We start from the raw sequence: 17428 nt of genomic DNA on the forward strand, positions 1-17428 counted from the left end.
ACAGTCGAGAGCAGCGCCAAGCGGCCTCCGCAAGTCTGGCCTAAGCATCGAGCATGGAGCATGCGTCTCTCCTTATTATTGACTTTGAAGCTTCGATGCTCTGACCTGCATTTCATTGCTGTCGCATTTGCCTGTCGCTCTTTTACCTGACACTTGGTTCCTTCTGGATACTGGCGTGACCCCACAAAGCTCAGCAGATAGATCTATCCTGCTGCTACAAATCTTCCCTGCTCTCCCGCCTACCCCGGCCTAGAGCGCCTGTGCGCCTCCCTCCATTATGCGATCGCTATTGCTATCGCCTTTGATTGCCTTGTCGTTGGCCGCTTCCGTCTTTGCTGCTCCTCCGGTCAAGAATGATGCGCCCGCCCTTCCGCCCGCCAACTTTGCCCGCGATGCCGCCCTGAATGCTGCAAGAGATGCCCCCGACGCTCCAGCATCGCCTGCAAAGGATCCCGAAGTCAAGGGCGAAACGAAAAAGGCCCCTGTGACCGATGGCGCCGATGCTGGTCCTAAGGGAACTGTCTTCAATGGTGTCGACGTCCCTCCGATCACCGAGCTCAGCGGCACCACATTCGATAAGGACATTGAAAAAGGAACGTGGCTGGTTGAGTTCTTCTCGCCCTACTGCCACCATTGCAAGGCTTTTGCACCCACATGGCAGACTTTACACGAATTTTACTACACCTCGGACCCTCTCCCTGCCTCCAACAAGGATTCGCCCGACTCTCTCAATTCTTTCACCCGCTACTACGATTTCAAGTTTGCCAAGCTCGACTGTGTCGCCTTTGGCTCAAAATGTGGCGATCACAACGTAAACTCCTACCCTTCCGTTGTTCAGTTCAAGGACGGTAAAGAGGTGGCCCGCAAGGTTGGTGCTTTGGACATTAAAGAGGAGGCCAAGTGGATCGAAAGTATGCTTGAGACCATCAAGCCCGGTTCAAGACAAAAGGACGGTCCCAAGCTTCCCAAGGTTGGAGCTTCGTCTTCGCCAGACTTCAAGGGTGCCGCTGTCGTTGGCCCTGCTAAGGAAGCAGATGCCATCGCTGAAGCCACCAAGTCTACTACTTCCGTTACCCCTACCAAATCTCTGCTCAAGGCCACCAAGATCGCAAAGGAGACTCCCAACCCCGCTGGGACTTCTGTCCCTCTGACTGCCGAAAGCTTCCAACAAAAGGTTACGACCACCCACGACCCCTGGTTCATCAAGTTCTACGCACCTTGGTGCCATCACTGTCAAGCCATGGCTCCTAGCTGGCACGCCATGGCACGCGACATGAAGGGCAAATTGAACGTCGGCGAGGTCAACTGCGAGGTTGAGCGTCGTTTGTGTAAGGACGTCAACGTCAAGGGCTACCCCACCTTGATCTACTTTCAGGCTGGTGAGCGTATCGAGTATGAAGGTCTGCGCGGTCTTGGTGACCTCATTAGCTACGCAAACAAGGCTGTCTCGGCCGGTGATGGTGTTGTTGACGTTGACGCTGCTGCATTCGAAGCTCTCGAGGAGAACGAAGAGGTTATTTTCCTCTACTTCTACGATCACGCGACCACTAGCGAGGACTTCCAAGCTCTGGAGCGATTGTTGCTGAGCCTGATCGGCCACGCCAAATTGGTCAAGACCCAGGACCCAGCTCTTGCCGCTAGATACAAGATCTCCACCTGGCCTCGTTTGATTGTGTCTAGGGATGGCAAGCCGACTTACTACACACCTCTGTCTCCCAGAGATATGCGCGACTTCCGCAAGGTTTTGGGCTGGATGCAAGCCAACTGGCTTCCTATTGTGCCTGAGTTGACATCTTCGAACGCCCGCGATATCATGGACCACAGACTGGTCGTTCTGGCCATTCTGAGCCGGGAGCGCAAGGAGGACTTCGTCATCGCAAAACGCGAACTCAAGAGCGCCGCCCTTGAATGGATTGATAAGGAGATTCAGGCCTTCCAACTCGAGAGACAGGAGCTCCGTGATGCAAAGCAACTGCGTATCGAAGAGGCCGAGGACCGTAACGACCAGCGGGGGCTACGAGCAGCCAAGCAAATTAGAATTGACATGAACGAGATTGACCGAAAGGAGGTTGGTTTTGCTTGGGTTGATGGTGTCTTCTGGGAACGTTGGCTGAAGACAACATTCGGCATCGATGTAAAAGACGGAGAGAAGGTGGTTATCAACGATGAAGATGTAAGTTTGACGTTATTTGATCGAGGCGACGACGCAATTACTGACTCGTGTTCTCAGAACCAACGTTACTGGGATCTCACATCAACCGGCAACCCTATTGTGCCTTCGCGTGTTTCCATCCTCGAGACACTGCCCAAAGTGGTGGCATCTCCACCAAAGATCAGCCCCAAGCACAAGAACTCGTTCTTTGGGCATTTGATTTGGACAGTGCGTAGTGGCATGTCGCATCATCCTCTCATAACACTTGGGCTGGTAATCGGACTGCTTGTTGGAGCCAGCATCTGGGGCAGAGGGCTCATCAGGAGAGGAAAAGCATTTGGCAACACAGGGTCTTTCTTTACTGTAGGAGGTAACGAGAAGGACGGGCTACTGGGAGGTGCTGCCACAGGAGGCAAGGTGGACTGAGTTGGTCAAGATTTCTGTTTCTACTTTTTTTTTTCGAAAGGATATCACCCTGTTTCGGCTCTTTGATGTTCATGTCAGCATTTGAATCAATCTAGCATTGGCGGAGAGTTGCGGAGTCGAATGCGGAGGACGGTCTTGGCGAACCCCCGAAGGTCGGCGGGCGATGCCATCTTGATGATGACTAGACACTCTGAACAGCATTCTTAGAATCTGCGCACGGCATGATGAGAGGTCAATTGCAGTGGTCCCGCGCGCAGGCGGCACGGAATGCTGTCCAATTCCATGCGCGACCAACCTTTCGCCAATTCCAACAAGTGCGCCATGCATCGAGCGAGCTCAAGAAAGAGGTCGCTCGCAACGAGATCGTCGGAGACGCACGCTCAGGTTTTACCCGCATCAAGAATCTGCTAGTCGGAACCTCGATTCTCGCCGTCCTTGGATTTGGATACCTCTACGTTACAGACACACGAGCAACCTTCCACCAATGGCTCGTCCCGCGTGTCTTGCGCACCATCTACCCCGATGCCGAAGACGCCCACAGAGCTGGCAACAAGGCCCTCAAGGCCTTATACTCTGTCGGTCTGCACCCCCGTGAAAGAGGCAACCCGGACCTGAATGGAGACTTGAAGGTCGAGGTGTTTGGACACGTCTTGGACAACCCCATTGGAACATCTGCTGGTCTGGACAAGAACGCCGATATCCCTGACGTCGTCCTGGGTTTCGGTGCTGGTATTGTTGAGGTTGGCGGTATCACCCCTAGACCACAAGAGGGCAACCCCAAGCCTCGTGTCTGGCGCATTCCTTCGCAGAACGCCGTCATCAACCGCTACGGTCTCAACTCTGAAGGTGCCGACAGTGTGGCTACTCGTCTTCGCCAGCGACTGCGCGAGTTTGCATATGCCCTCGGTCTTGGTCTTGACCCCGTCGCAGAGCAGTCTGTCTTGGATGGTCACGCTGGCGTGCCCCCTGGCAGTCAAATGCCCGGTCGCCTGCTTGCTGTTCAGGTCGCAAAGATGAAGGTCACTCCCGACAACGACATCGATGCTATTGCCCAAGACTACGTCTATTGTGTCAACCAACTTGCCAAGTACGCGGACATCCTGGTCGTCAATGTCTCGTCACCAAACACTCCTGGTTTGCGCAACTTGCAGCAGGCTGCTCCATTGACTAAGATCCTGACTGCCGTTGTCGATGCTGCACAAGCTACTGACCGCAAGACGAAGCCTGCTGTCATGGTCAAGGTCTCCCCCGACGAGGACAGCGATGAGCAAGTCAGTGGCATCTGTGGTGCTGTCTGGGCTAGCGGTGTCGACGGTATCATTGTCGGAAACACTACCAACAAGCGTCCCGACCCTCTACCCCTCGGCTACCAACTTTCTCAAAAGGAGCAGAACATCTTGCTTGAGACTGGTGGCTACTCTGGTCCCCAACTGTTCGAGCGCACCGTTGCTCTAGTCAAGAAGTACAGAACCACATTGGATAAGGGACCCAACGAGAGCAAGCCCAAATCTGAATCTGAGACCAAAGCCGAGCCCAAGAAAATTGAAGCGCCCAAGCAACCCGAAAAGTCAGAGTTTCAGCTCGAGACCGAAGCCATGAAAGCTAAGATCAGACAACAACTGCAGCAAAAGTCGGACTCGACCAAGAGCGCAGCTCCCAACAGCTTGGATGCCGAGACAAAGTCTGCCATCGAATCAAGCGTGGAACGCGATCTCAAGAACTTGAAGCCCAAGACCGAGGATGCCGACAAGGACAGCCGCAACCAATCCATCATCCAGATCCCAGACAACCACATCCCTTTCCCTGGCTCCTCCACTCCCACGACTACTCCAGCAGTAGTCACATCCTCCTCTTCGCCCATCGAATCCACCGTCTCCTCTGCCGTCTCAAAAATATCCGACTCCACCACTCCAACCTCTACATCTACCTCTTCGCATCCACCAAAGGCAAATTCCCTCAGCACACCAGCCCAACTGCCCACAAAGGAAAAAGTCATCTTTGCGACTGGTGGCATCACCAATGGCAAACAAGCTTTGGAAGTGCTGAACGCAGGTGCGAGTGTGGCTATGGTGTATACGGCTATGGTGTATGGAGGTGCAGGCACGATCACGAGGATCAAACAGGAGATGAGAGAGGAAATCCACGGAGAGGAGAAGAAGTTGCCTTCTTCGAAGCCCAGAGATGAGCGATAGGAATTGAAAGGCGAGGATCGGGAAGGAAGGATGGGGGGACAGGATTTTGTACAGTACAGAGAGTTTAGAATTTGCATCCTTTTTTCTTATGCCTTACTTTCTCGAGAAGGATCTCTTCGAGACCATGCTTTTTGCGCTGACGTAGAGTGTGGGCGATGCTCTTCAAAGCTTTACACTGGATTTCTTAATTTGCGGTTGCTTGAGATTGTGCATCCATTCTCTTGCTCAACAGCATATCTCTCGATCTTGCTCGCGTGAACGTATGTCATTCTTTTCTTCCCGACTTCGCCAACTCTGAAAACCTGGAGATCTTGACCCGCCCAGAGCGTCATGGGTGTGTTGTCATCTTTGTGGCCATCAAGTCATAATATGAAAGCTACTCTAAATGGATGTACACATCTAACCCCTTCTCACCACAATGAATGAGAACGCTTGGTCTTCCTTTGTTTGTCTTCTTACTCAACATGCACTTTTGCCCTGCCCTCCAGTCCTAACAAATCCTTCCCAAACGACACCACCCATGCAGTCGCAAACATGAGCAGCAACAACGGCGATAACACAATGCTCAATCCTTGATGCACCTTGGCATAAGGCAAATGCCCACCCCAAAACACACACAAAGCGCCATAAATCCCCCTCACCGGCCTGGTGTTCTTCAGTCTCTCAAACACAGAGTTTTCCTCCGGAGGCCCGTTATTGGTCACTTTGTCGAATACCGACGGAAGCATAGTTGCATGGTACTTTTGACGTAAAGCATCATAGTGTTCTTTGTCGTAGAGATCCCAGAATTCTGGGGCTGTGTAGAAGGCATGGGCGTATAGACATTTTAGGCCATCGAGTTCTTTGGTTTTTGCCTCGATGGCGCGGTTTGCAGCAATGAAGTCGTTGCGGTTGCGAGGGCCAGGACCCCAGACTCCTACGTTGATGACTCTAAGGCTTTCTTGCGAGTAGTGTTTTCCTTTTGGTGTGAGTGGATAGGGAGCATTGAGTTTCAAGGGACACAGCCAGAGTGGATAGAGGCTGTGCTCTTCGTCGAGATAGTCTATAAAGTCTGGTGTTGTGGCGTAGGGGAAACCGATATCTTGGACGATAAACTCGTTTGCAAGTCCTGATTTGTGGAGAGCGGTGTACATTGTCTTTGTGTGGATGAGGTCGTCGAGGAGGTAGCGGGTCAGTTTGTTGAAAGGGGCAAAGTGATACTTGAAGGCGTAGTAGCCGCCCCAGAAGGCGCCTCTGTCGAAGCGGAAAAGGTAGTCTTTGATGGGTACCACTTCTGTTACAGAACGGGAGTTTGAGGAGTGGATTCTGTGTTCGAGGATTTCTTGGGCGTGGACGTAGAACCAGGGGTCGGATCTTGAGAGGTACTTTGTGATTGGGCAGCCTGCAGTGGGCGTGTTGACCATGCGACCTGCGATGATCAGACCGCTGTTCTTGGAGAACATGATGCCGTCCAGATATTGGATCTTGTCGTCGGCCGTGTAGGACTCGATGCACTCCACTGCGCCTACAGCACTGGTGACCTCTGTGTACTCGAGCTCCATGAAGTTGCCAGCCTCGACTAGCTGAACCTCGATCTCGGTCACGACACCCAAAGTTCCGAAAGAGCCTGCTGCACCATGGTATAGATCTGAGTTCTCGGAGCGGGAAGCACGCACAATCTCTCCATTTCCCAGCACAATTTCGATGCTGTTGACAATGTTGTCGAAGACTCCATGTCTGAAAGACGAGCTCTCACCAGAAGTCCCGCTGAACCCACCACCAACAGTGATATTCTTGAACTCCATGATGACAGGAGCCACAAGTCCATATGGCAATGTGGCATCGACCAACTTCTCCATAGAGACATTTGGCTCCACAATTGCAATCCGCTTCTCGGGATCAATCTTTAATATCTCGGTGAAGTCACTGGTGGATATCATCTTCTTGTGATCTTTCTCCTGGCTTCGTGTGCTGCTTGTGCTACCGTGGAAGATCCTGAATGGTTCCTTTCGGTCATAGAAAGAGCGAACTTGAGTTGCAACCCGCTGTGTTCGCTCGATGTGAGCCTCATGGGCTCGGTAGTTTTCCGACATGCTATTGTGACTTCGGTCTGGCTTGACACAGCAGGTTTGTGTACAAGCTCCTTTCAAAGGTCGGATGATCGTTCGATTTGTATACGTCCGTTTGGAGGCTGCGAGGCCAATATGATTTTATATACGTTACTTCGATCGAGACTTTGGCGATTCGAAGAAGCGATTGGCTGTAGTGGCATAATACTGGCTTGCAAGATTGGTTGGTAAAGAATGTAGACCACGTCTTGTCTATTTGATTGAGATGGTTGGTTCCGAGTAGCCCTCGGTGATGTCAGTACTTTGGCTGTTAACAGCCGAAGCTTCCGAGCTGTCGGCAAGAGTTGATCTCAGAGCACGTTTGCAGCGAATTGGAATATGCCCATTGGCAATCGATACCTGGTGAAGAGAGTCTTCCTTCAAGCCCGCTATATCCAATGACAATAGTGTTTGAAAGAGAGAGTTCTACACTGGGATGGCGTGGTAGATTGAGAACGACACGCTTGGCACCCTGATCTGTTGAGAACGTCTGTCACATGTTAGTAACGACCAGACTTCCTTCGTGCTCCACCCATGTCCTCCATCTCGCACTTCCAGAGACCATCATCACACCACAGGATACTTCAGGCTGGGTACGCGGAACCAACTGCCTGAGTGCGTTGCGTAGAATCTCGTTGTCAGTCACTCTGTCCATGTCGTTTTTTACGCCACCGGCTGCCTGTAGAATGAGGCAGTGTGCAATCATGCCGATACATGAACATCGCAGTATCTTTTGAAATCGTTCTTCTGTCTTGATCCATGGAGGATTTCGCCGATATTGCATAAGTTCTCTTGGTATCCTGCTATTTTCAATAGTTTATCTGAAGGCACAGCCTGGCAGCGCCTCAATGTTCTCCCCTACTGATCACATGTCGTGACTTTGTCATGCATGTACATATAGCTTGACCTATAAGAACAAGAAGAGGCGCAACTCCAGGTTAGTTATCTATGAATGCGCGGCTACAATTCGCTGCTTTGCTCTTGCGAATCGAGCATACCTGCCGCGCGAGAATGCCCTTGTCAAACTGGTTGCAGACCGGTGCCGTAGCCTTGCTGACATGGGGCAAAATAGGCAATATCTCTGTCCAGCCGCCATACCATAGAACACGCGACGGAGATGCCAGATGATTTTCCTACTCCCCTTATTCTAGTACTAATGAGACACACCTGCTGGAAGAAACACATCTATCATCATGAGCCGACCTCCTACGCTTCCGGTACCGCCTTTCTCACGTTCTCGCAGCATGTCTCAATCTAGCCATCACGGCAATCTTGATGCTTCGCAAGAGCATCCTACTGTTGCTCCCCAAGAACCTCTTCTGTCTTCGACAAACATACCCTCGCAGTCGTCGTCATCTACGTATGTCTAGCTTCCCCAAAATTCATACATGATAACGAAGCTTACTGTGATGAAAAGCATACCCAAAGTTCGAACAACAACGGCCGTAGGTGACAAGAAGCACCAGGGGCGATCCTCAAATATCTCGAGGCGGCTAGAGACGACATGGTACATTGAAGCATTCTGTCTAACATGTAGCGCTGTCTGCGCAGTCCTCATCGTCGCCCTTCTCGCTGCCCATAACCACCACCGCACTGACAGTTGGCATTACTACATCTCTATCAACACAGTTGCTTCGGCGCTCGGAACTGTCTTCAAGTCAACCCTCCTCATGGCAGTTTCTGCTGCTCTTGCTCAGGGAAAGTGGACATGGTTTCGAAAGAGATCCGGCACCCTGAGCACATTCGAATCCATCAACGCTGGGAGCCACGACACAGTTGAAAGTTTCAGACTCCTATGGCGCATGAAGGGACAGTAAGTCTTCATTGATCACCTAGTTGTATATCATGTCTGACACTTGTCCCAGACATCTGGTTTCTGCAGGAGCACTTGTCGTAGCTCTCGGGTTCATAGTTGAGCCTTTCCTCCAAGCAGTCATCTCCGACTACGGACGACTCGTCGACATTGACCCATCCAATACCGGCGGCCCTAGCGCTACTATCAGCAGCTCGAGACGGTTCGACGGTGGTACCCAATGCATCTCCACTTACAAGACCAGATATCCTAAGATTGACACCACGCCTGATTTTGCCATTAGTGCTTCACTTTATGACGGACTGAACGCAGCAGGAAGCCATGGGTACCAGAACGTGTCCTTCACTTGTATATTTGGTAACTGCACGTGGCCTGAATATGTATCGATAGCTGTACGGAGTACTTGCTTTGATATCTCTAATCACTTGAAGAGGACAGATCCAGAAAACACAGGCCAAACAAAGACAACTACACCTGGAAAACCATCTCGAGCGAGTCCATCGAGCGCTACTGACTCGACGGACACTTCTGAGTCCGACGCTGCTACGGAGATGGCGATGTATCCTACCGCGGCGCCACTTACGACGGCTCTGACAGCCTTTGGTGACACATCGCCTCTTGATTCCTTGGTAGCACCAATTCGATCTACAGTGACTCGAGCGACTACAGGACTGGCTAGAAGGGCATCCTCCAGTTTTCAATCATCTTCGGCGACCCCATCACAGTCCTCAGCGATGTGGACGGATTGGACGCTGGAACATCTCGACTTAACTTTGACAAATACGAACGAACAATGGCGCAACGCAAACACTTTTGCTGTCCTCCAAGCAGCAGTAGTGGCCGATGCAAATCTCACAATCAACTTCAAGGACTCACAGACACTGCTGGCTGCGTTTACGATCATTCGGGCCGACGATGGCCACACTCCAGGTAGTGTAGACTGGGATGCTGCAGCTGCGTCCGCCACGGAGTGTGGACTCGAGTTAGTCCTCAACGTCTACAACTCTTCTGTCGTCAACAACACTCTATTCGAGCAAGTAGTGGCAAGTGTTTCGAAGAAATTACCCGAATCGTGGCTACCTTCGTCAAGTGTAAATCAGACGATGTACCATCCCTATGGACTTAAAGCTGATCCTGGTACCAATGATTCGAATCCAATCCATCATGACACATTCTTACTTCGCGACGATTACGCTTTGGATCCTGCTGGATTAAAAAGAGGCGATGTAGGCAGTTTCAATATCACGCAAAAGACTCTGCTTAGTACAGTCGACTTTTTGACGTCGTTGATCAAACAAGACAACGATAATGCAACAGTCAAAGCCGTCCAGGACAATCAGACTACACTCTATACCTACGGTAGCCCAATTCTCCAACCACTTTTCGACCAGACAAACACAACTGCGACATTCGATGCCGTAGCGAAAAGCATGAGCAACGCGATACGCAACCTGGGTACAGAACCTGTTTCGGGCACAGCAAAGCAATGGGTCAGATTCTATCAAGTCAGATGGGCTTTCTTGACTCTACCTTTGTCTTTGATCACAAGTAAGTCATAAAGCCCACACAATCACGCTTTTACGTACTAACATCTTCCTTCCAGTCGGTACCATCTTCTTCATACTCTCGATCGTAGAGGCGCACAAAGCCCACGTGCCAAGTTGGAAAGCCAACAGTATAGCTACAATGGTACATGGACCAGACGAAGCGCTTCAACGTCATCTATGAACCCAAAACCACGCTCACTCATTGGATGTAGCTAGTGAAACAATAGCTAAGCTTGAGTGGTTCCCAGAAGGATATGCCTTGACTGCTGTAGACCATCCTGCTCCAAAGATATCTCGACCTACGACACCAGTGAGAGACGAAGAAGAGCATGAGATGAATGCCCTGAGACCTGCCACTACACCTCAAACTTCTGGTTCCAATGTCACCTTGGTTGATCGACAGAGTGTTGGAGGAGCGGGACAAGGAGACAATCGATCAGTGTCGCCTATAGGTACTGGTCCTGACTGGAGTGATGTCCAGATCAACACTTCATCTACACGAATGGCAATCCAAAGGAGTTTGTGAGGTGTTCGTCAGATCAGCACATATACAGCTATTTTTGTTTGCTTTGACTAGGATTTGTTTCTGTTAGTCTATGTTCCTCAATCGGCGATTTGTATACTTCTTCTTGAACAATACATATGCGTGGACATGCCAGATATTAAGCCGAAGCCACACCTATCTGCTCATACACAATCATCTACTTGCCCCATGGTTCGAGTGCTAAACATGCAACAACCGGATCAAGACATACTCGAAAGTGATCTTCGCTCTCCTGGAGCGCTACTGCCCTACTAATGGATGGATATACTTGCCTGAGACAATAGTCACAGGTCAATATCTACTTACAGCCTTCCTACTTCCAAGCAGTCAACTCGCTCGGCACAAGACACACAGCCGAAAAAGGACAATTTATCTTGAAAAGTCTTTGATCGTGGAGAGCCATTTCGCGTATCCAAAGATAGCAAAAGACAGATGATCATCAAGGTTACCATAAATAGCATATGCCATTTCCATCGTCCCATCCTCGTCGTCCTTCCCCCTCTCGTTTGGCGTATACATGTCAAAAGATACATAACATTACACATCTACCGTCCACCATGCATGAACCCAAAGCAGTTCAAGCAGCAAACTGAAAAGACGCACATGTTAAAAGGGGGCTTACAACCTATACAAAGAAAAAGAAAGCGAGTCAGGAAGCAAGCAAGCCACAAATCTTACTGTTTTGTATCCTGCACGGCGGATAGGTATAGTTGTAACGGGGGTGGGAAGAAAAAAAGACTTTGATCTGCAAGAACGTTTACAGGAAACAATCTACTAGCATGATCGGGGGAAGATTCAAAAGGGGGTGCGTGTGAGATTCTAGAAACGGCATTCGGACGGAGGCAGTTGCGTGAAGTGATTTGCGGATTGTGGCGGTGTTGATTATGGAAGCAATGGAGAGACATAGAATGGTATCCAATGGTGTGAAGATCTATTGGTTTGTGGTAGATGGTGCTTAGATACTGGAAGGAGGAGAGGGAAGCGAAGATGGTTGCACTACAGGTGTTCTACCTGAGACAATAGAGTGTGGAGGACGCAAAGCTGATCATTCCTCCAAGGTCAAGATGTGATTGATGCTCGGGTTAATCAACAATTTCAGGTGCCCTGGAGATGGTGACAGAGACCCATGGCGTACATCAAAGATCAAGCATGCTGTGCAGGCTGATCAGGGTACTCGAGAGATGAGGAGGGGGAACGATAGATTTATGACAGGGGTAAACAGAAAGAGCACTTGGCCAAATGTGAGTGACGCGGGCTACAGGGGTTCCACGGAGAGAGCTTGAGCTTGGGCCACTCGTTCGGATGCCGGCTCTCTGTGGATTGACAGTCGTCGCGTGGGAATTGCGTATCTTTGGGAAAGACGATCGTGAGCAACGGAGACATCAATCTCTTTCACAACCCTTTCTGAATCGAGTCCCTCGTTCGCGTCAAGTCCACTTCCGCTGTCTGGCACAGGCTATGGCCCAAACGCGTGCTGGAAGTGTCGCCGGCGCCGGCGCGTCGCCGCATAGCGTCAGCTTGAAGGTGTTAAGGTAAGTTAAATGACCGCCTGGCTCTCATGCTGTATTCGACGAGACGCTTGCTGACAGGAGATTCTCTCGCGCACGCAGGTTATCACATCCATCACTGTCGCCGGCACATACGCTTCCAGGCACTGATCCCGTCGCAAAAGCGTCATTACCATATCCTGCCGCGCCAGCAGATGCGTTTCCGCTCTCACCGTTACTGGCACTACCTCCTGCTTTTGGCGCGGCCTACGTCGGCACTGTTTTCTCTTGCACCCTCTGCGCCAACAACGAATTGCCGCCCTCATCCTCTGTAGTCATACGAGACGTCCAACTAAGTGCCGAACTTCAAGTGCCGAGCGGCAGCATCGCGTTGCCGCTGGAAGGTCCAGATGCTGCACAAGAACAAGACGTCCAGCCGGCACAGACATTGCAGCGGATTGTACGGCATGAGTTGCGCGAAGACGGCCCTCACGTTCTGGCCGTCACTGTCACCTACCAGGAGACGCGAGATGACGTTACGAACAAGCGAACGTTCAGAAAACTGTATCAATTTGTCGCACAGCCTGCACTCGGTGTAAGAACAAAGGTAGGCGATCTTGCTGCCAAGAAAGACGCGCCAGACACGCACAGATTCGTGTTAGAAGCTCAACTCGAGAACCTCACCGAGAAGTCGGTCGTCTTGGAAGAAGTCACTGTTAGCACGGCCCAAGGCCTAACCAGCAGAAGTCTGAACTGGAATGAGACTGAAGACAGGCCGATATTGAACCCCCAGGATGTCATGCAAGTCGCCTTCACTCTCCAACAGATTCAGGGCGAGGAGCTGGACGAAAAGAATGGCAGAACGATCCTCGCGCAGCTACATGTCGACTGGAGAAGCCCAATGGGGGAAGAGGGCAGCTTGACAACAGGCTGGCTGGCCAGTAGAGCCAAGTGATGACGATGAACCATTGGGTTGATTGTTTGATTAACACTCGAAGTTTATTTGCATCATACTCAGCGCGTTAGATGGATGAGACGTCGGGAGGGGCGTGGTTGACTCAATCCTCGGAGTGCTACAAAATTTGTCTCAGCCGACCAGGGTCCATGGTTGGTTATGGTTGCCGGTCAGCCGTGAGACAGAAATAAAACTGATTCACGTCAGTCCCAGACTGAATCGACGTGGTGATTGCACACGGCGGGAAGGGCTAGCAGCCACACTGAGGCGCACTCGAAAGTGTGGTTCAAATACGTATCGCGTTTCTATGTCGACGACGATTGCGGAGGATTTTTGTCAAGGTATCCGTTGGCCGAGTGGGAGAGGTGCTAGCTTGAAACATGAGGGGCACCCTCCGCAGATCTCGTTTGTGCTTTCAAGAGTTCAGACCACAGACCAGGCGAGATTCCACGTGCGCTCTCCCTCTGGGGGTGTGCAAGGGGGATGCGGAAGGGGCGCGTAGTATCTATCACACATAACTCTTGTCTCTGATAGAGAGGCGCAGGCATGATGAGGCGCACGATGATAAGCTCTCAGGAAATTGCGGCTTGCAAAGAATGGATGTTTATTATTGCCGATCCTGTGTGCAGCAACAAGTGGAGAAGGAAGAAAGGGTCCGTCCGAAACGGGGTAGAGGACCACTTAAAGGCCGTATTCGTGGTTAGCCGGTCGGCTTGGCCTGGCCAAAACATAGGAGAAAAGTAAAGTGATGGACAGGTTCGGGACACGACACGGACACGGGCTCCCCAACGCTGCTGCTATACTTGTTTGAGTGTGGGCAGGCTGCGACGGAGGGAGCAGAGGGTGTGTAGCAAAGGCAAGAATCGCTCGCCATAGCGCGCGCGCGCTTACGAGTGCATGGATGCCAGTCAAGATAGGTAGCAGGACGCGTTTGCAATCTATCAGGAATCGAACACGGCGTCAGGGTGGAATCGTATCGTATCGTGGTCAAAGGAGTTCGGTTCCAGTGTAGCCCAGTCGCGCACAGACGGGCCAAAGTTTCTTGAGCCCTTGGCTGTAGTGTGCGCCTTTGATAGATTTCAGGATAATGGCGGGCAGCGGGCGAGCAGCATAAACCACCCGGCATTCAGGGAAACCGTCGTGCCTTGTGCTTCCACAACTGCCACGCCTGCTCGACCTTTTTTCTCTCGAAACAGAACCGTTTGACGGCCAGCAAACCACGTCAAAACGATCGTCAGGAGTTTTTGGTCGCTTCTGCCCACGGCTTGGATATTAGCATTTGCGAACCCCCTCTGCTGCCCTGTCGTCTTTTGTCTTTCACTGTTGTTCACCGAGTCCCAAAGCCACTGCCAGCTTTCCTGCGAGTAACCTGCTCAACAAACTCAACCCTAACTTTTTCTCCTCACGACGACCGTTGTCCGTCACGAAAGCCTCACGAACCCCCTGGAAACTCAAGCATCATCTACCGTCACTCCCAATCCATAGTCACTCCTTTGCATATCCCCAACTCTCTCACACGCCGCACCCCTCCCATCAATGGAATAATACACAACACAACATACAACCACAACTATTTAGCATAATTACACATGGCGCCCACAAAGACCAAGGAATCAACTTCGATCCCGCTAGCAGACTATTTTTTCATATCCGGCATAGAGTCGACCCAGATCTACGACGAGAGAGAACATGCCGCCGCATCTCCCCCACCGGTAGACGAGACGATTGAGGAAGACATTGCCCTCGAGACAGACAGCACCACATCGCCCAGGCCTTCGACACCGAACTCGCCCAACACAGTCGGCGCCAAAAGGGGGTCGTCTCGCTACAGCTGGGAGGCGCGCAAGAGCATTAGCAGTGTCATTGGCCCTGGTGATTTCAAACCCACGCCCAGCAATCGAAGCAGTGCGACCATCAAGGGTATACAAACAGAGACTCCGGCTCTCAGCGACGAAGACTTTGAGATTGCGCTTCGCAAGTTTGCTTCGGAGAGGGAGAACTTTCTTGAGGAGATTCAGGTGCAGGCAGGAGCCGTGGTACCGCAAGCTTCGCGGACACCAAAGTCTAGACCGCGAACAGTACGCATCACAAGCGCAGAAGATGCGGCAAAAGATGCGGCACAGAAGGGCGGCATTGGAGGACTAAGGAGGCGTCTGTCGACCATGAACAGCATGAAGAGACAACCCTCGGTCTCCGTATCGAGACAACGTGAGTATTCCAGCACACCGACAAGCCCACCAATTGACCAAGTCATTCCAGCTTCTACACGCACATCCAAGCGCCTGAGCGGCTACAACTCTGTTATTCCCACGCCGAAACCCTTCAAAGCCTCGCCCGACATGCACCCCCTGAAACGACGATACGAACCCGTTCTGCTTGACAGATACCCACCAAAAGCCCAAGATAACGAGACGAAGCGAAGATGCCCTTTCCCCGACTATGTGCCTATGTTTGCCTTCCCCAACGACGTCGTAGTCGTTTCGTCCGACGAGCGTCCGCGATCGACCTGGCACGGCTTTGCCATGACAACAGGAGACGGTTCCAAGCTGCATGCTATTTGTGTGACAGTGTGGATGCCGCTGAACGAAACTGCGTCGGTCGAGCTCGAGCGGCAATGCGAAGCATGGCGAAAGGCAAACATGAGCGACGAAGAGAGGGAACTAGCAAGCAGCTTGGGAGAACGTCTGGCAGCTGAAAGGGCAAAACTTTCGAGACTACTAGCCGAACTACCCAATGCTGCCCAAGGCTCGGTTGAGAGGGACACGCTCGATGATCAGATCAGCGCAGTCGAGGAGAAAATCTCTCTTATGGCTGATCTATTGCGCCCTGTGCGACATGGAGCCGCTTCTAAAATTGAAGGTCTTACTGATGGCGAGAGTGGCTTCTGGATCCCGCGATGCTATGGAGTGCTCGGCAAGGATGGCGCCATGACGAGCTTCTGGAAAGAGTGGCTCAAGGCCATTGTTACGCCCATGACAAACGGTGCCGTACTTCGCGTACCACCAAGCTCTCCCAAGATCGGCATGTGGCAGCCGCTTGAACGATACGTCGTCAACTTGTGCGTAGAAGCTCCCAGTCCCATGTCTTCGAGCACCCAGATCGAAGTCGCCATACGTGAGCTGCGCTTGTACGCCAGGAAAGAGGCCGAGAACGAAATTCCAGGTTCACGAAACGCCGACATCTACGCTCTCTTCCGGTCCCTTTCTTTGAACAACATTGTTACGTTGTTCGAATATGTCCTCTCGGAATCACGCATTATCTTGCTCTCCTCGCACACATCTATGCTGCATCTTGCGAGCGCTGCCATCACCAGTCTGATCTACCCTCTGAAGTGGGCTGGAGTGTTTATTCCTGTCCTTCCAGCACGTCTGATCCAAGCTCTTGAAGCTCCTTGTCCCTACATTGTGGGTGTAGAGCGAAGATATGAGAACCTTGAATTTCCTGATGATGATTTTGTGCTTGTGGACCTGGACCAGGATACTATCGAAAGCACGGCTAGACCAACGCTCCTGCCTCGCCAGCAGCGCAGAAAGCTCGTCGCTTCGCTACAAGCAGTCGCAGCCCACCACATACGTTACGGCGTACCTGTCGGACCTCCCTCGTACGCCATCGAGACTTTCCCCAATGACGCCTTTTCTTCCGAAAACCCTCAGATTTACAGCCAAAGAGCCACTCCATCGAGTCTGGCATCTTTGGTCGGAGCCAACTCTGCAGCTTTCTCAGAATTACCCGTGCCTATCCAAAATCGCAGCATCATCCTCAATGCCTTCCTAAACTTTAGAACTACCTCTCGAGGAAGCGAGCACCCGTCAACAAGCTCTCTCTTTGCCACTGCCAACATCAATGAAGCTGAATAGAGATTTATTAAGGGAGAAGGCTCTAGCAAATGGTGCCATCTCATTGGAATTTTTGAAAATGCCCGAGCTTCTCAGTTTATGAGAGAGTCCTTCCATGTTGTAGAAGATCTGAACCATGATGTCGTAGCCAGATGTGTTACGATCCGGATAGCATTCTGCGACATGGCTCCTGATACCATTGTTCAGTTCCTGGGCAGCGTCGGCGCCGCCATCAGTGCCAGCCTTGTAGAGATAATCATGGAACTAAAATGTCAGGAGAGTTCGACGACAGTAAGGGGGTGTTGACTCACGATGGCACCATCTCCATCTTGTGACCAGCCGGCGACTCTACAGAAAACCAGACAGAGGCTCTGACGATTGATCAAAGT

At 51.5% G+C, this 17428-nt stretch overlaps 6 protein-coding genes across 6 annotated transcripts; 5 read left to right on the plus strand and 1 right to left on the minus strand.

Annotated features, from left to right (window-relative positions):
* Nucleotides 1–277: 277 nt before the first annotated feature.
* Nucleotides 278–2578, plus strand: M436DRAFT_79823 (thioredoxin-like protein; the record flags this gene model as incomplete). Its single annotated transcript, XM_013574404.1, has 2 exons — nt 278–2173; nt 2231–2578. 2 exons carry the CDS (start codon nt 278–280, stop codon nt 2576–2578), a joined length of 2244 nt encoding a protein of 747 aa, XP_013429858.1.
* A 224-nt stretch (nt 2579–2802) lies between these two features.
* On the plus strand, nt 2803–4770 carry M436DRAFT_41091 (dihydroorotate dehydrogenase; the record flags this gene model as incomplete). Its single annotated transcript, XM_013574006.1, has 2 exons — nt 2803–4278; nt 4525–4770. The coding sequence occupies 2 exons, from the start codon at nt 2803–2805 to the stop codon at nt 4768–4770; spliced, it is 1722 nt and encodes a 573-aa protein (XP_013429460.1).
* A 455-nt stretch (nt 4771–5225) lies between these two features.
* M436DRAFT_79825 (FAD binding domain-containing protein) lies at nt 5226–6842 on the minus strand (the record flags this gene model as incomplete). The annotated part of the gene is made up of 1 exon (XM_013574405.1): nt 5226–6842. One exon carries the CDS (start codon nt 6840–6842, stop codon nt 5226–5228), a length of 1617 nt encoding a protein of 538 aa, XP_013429859.1.
* A 1424-nt stretch (nt 6843–8266) lies between these two features.
* On the plus strand, nt 8267–10229 carry M436DRAFT_40936 (uncharacterized protein; the record flags this gene model as incomplete). Its single annotated transcript, XM_013573981.1, has 3 exons — nt 8267–8670; nt 8723–9165; nt 9403–10229. 3 exons carry the CDS (start codon nt 8267–8269, stop codon nt 10227–10229), a joined length of 1674 nt encoding a protein of 557 aa, XP_013429435.1.
* A 1990-nt stretch (nt 10230–12219) lies between these two features.
* On the plus strand, nt 12220–13203 carry M436DRAFT_41309 (uncharacterized protein; the record flags this gene model as incomplete). The annotated part of the gene is made up of 2 exons (XM_013574049.1): nt 12220–12293; nt 12372–13203. 2 exons carry the CDS (start codon nt 12220–12222, stop codon nt 13201–13203), a joined length of 906 nt encoding a protein of 301 aa, XP_013429503.1.
* A 1589-nt stretch (nt 13204–14792) lies between these two features.
* On the plus strand, nt 14793–17060 carry M436DRAFT_41911 (DENN-domain-containing protein; the record flags this gene model as incomplete). The annotated part of the gene is made up of 2 exons (XM_013574156.1): nt 14793–15411; nt 15463–17060. 2 exons carry the CDS (start codon nt 14793–14795, stop codon nt 17058–17060), a joined length of 2217 nt encoding a protein of 738 aa, XP_013429610.1.
* Nucleotides 17061–17428: the final 368 nt, after the last annotated feature.

Source organism: Aureobasidium namibiae, assembly GCF_000721765.1.
Source record: "Aureobasidium namibiae CBS 147.97 unplaced genomic scaffold scaffold_4, whole genome shotgun sequence".
Classification (NCBI taxonomy): Eukaryota; Fungi; Ascomycota; class Dothideomycetes; order Dothideales; family Saccotheciaceae; genus Aureobasidium; species Aureobasidium namibiae.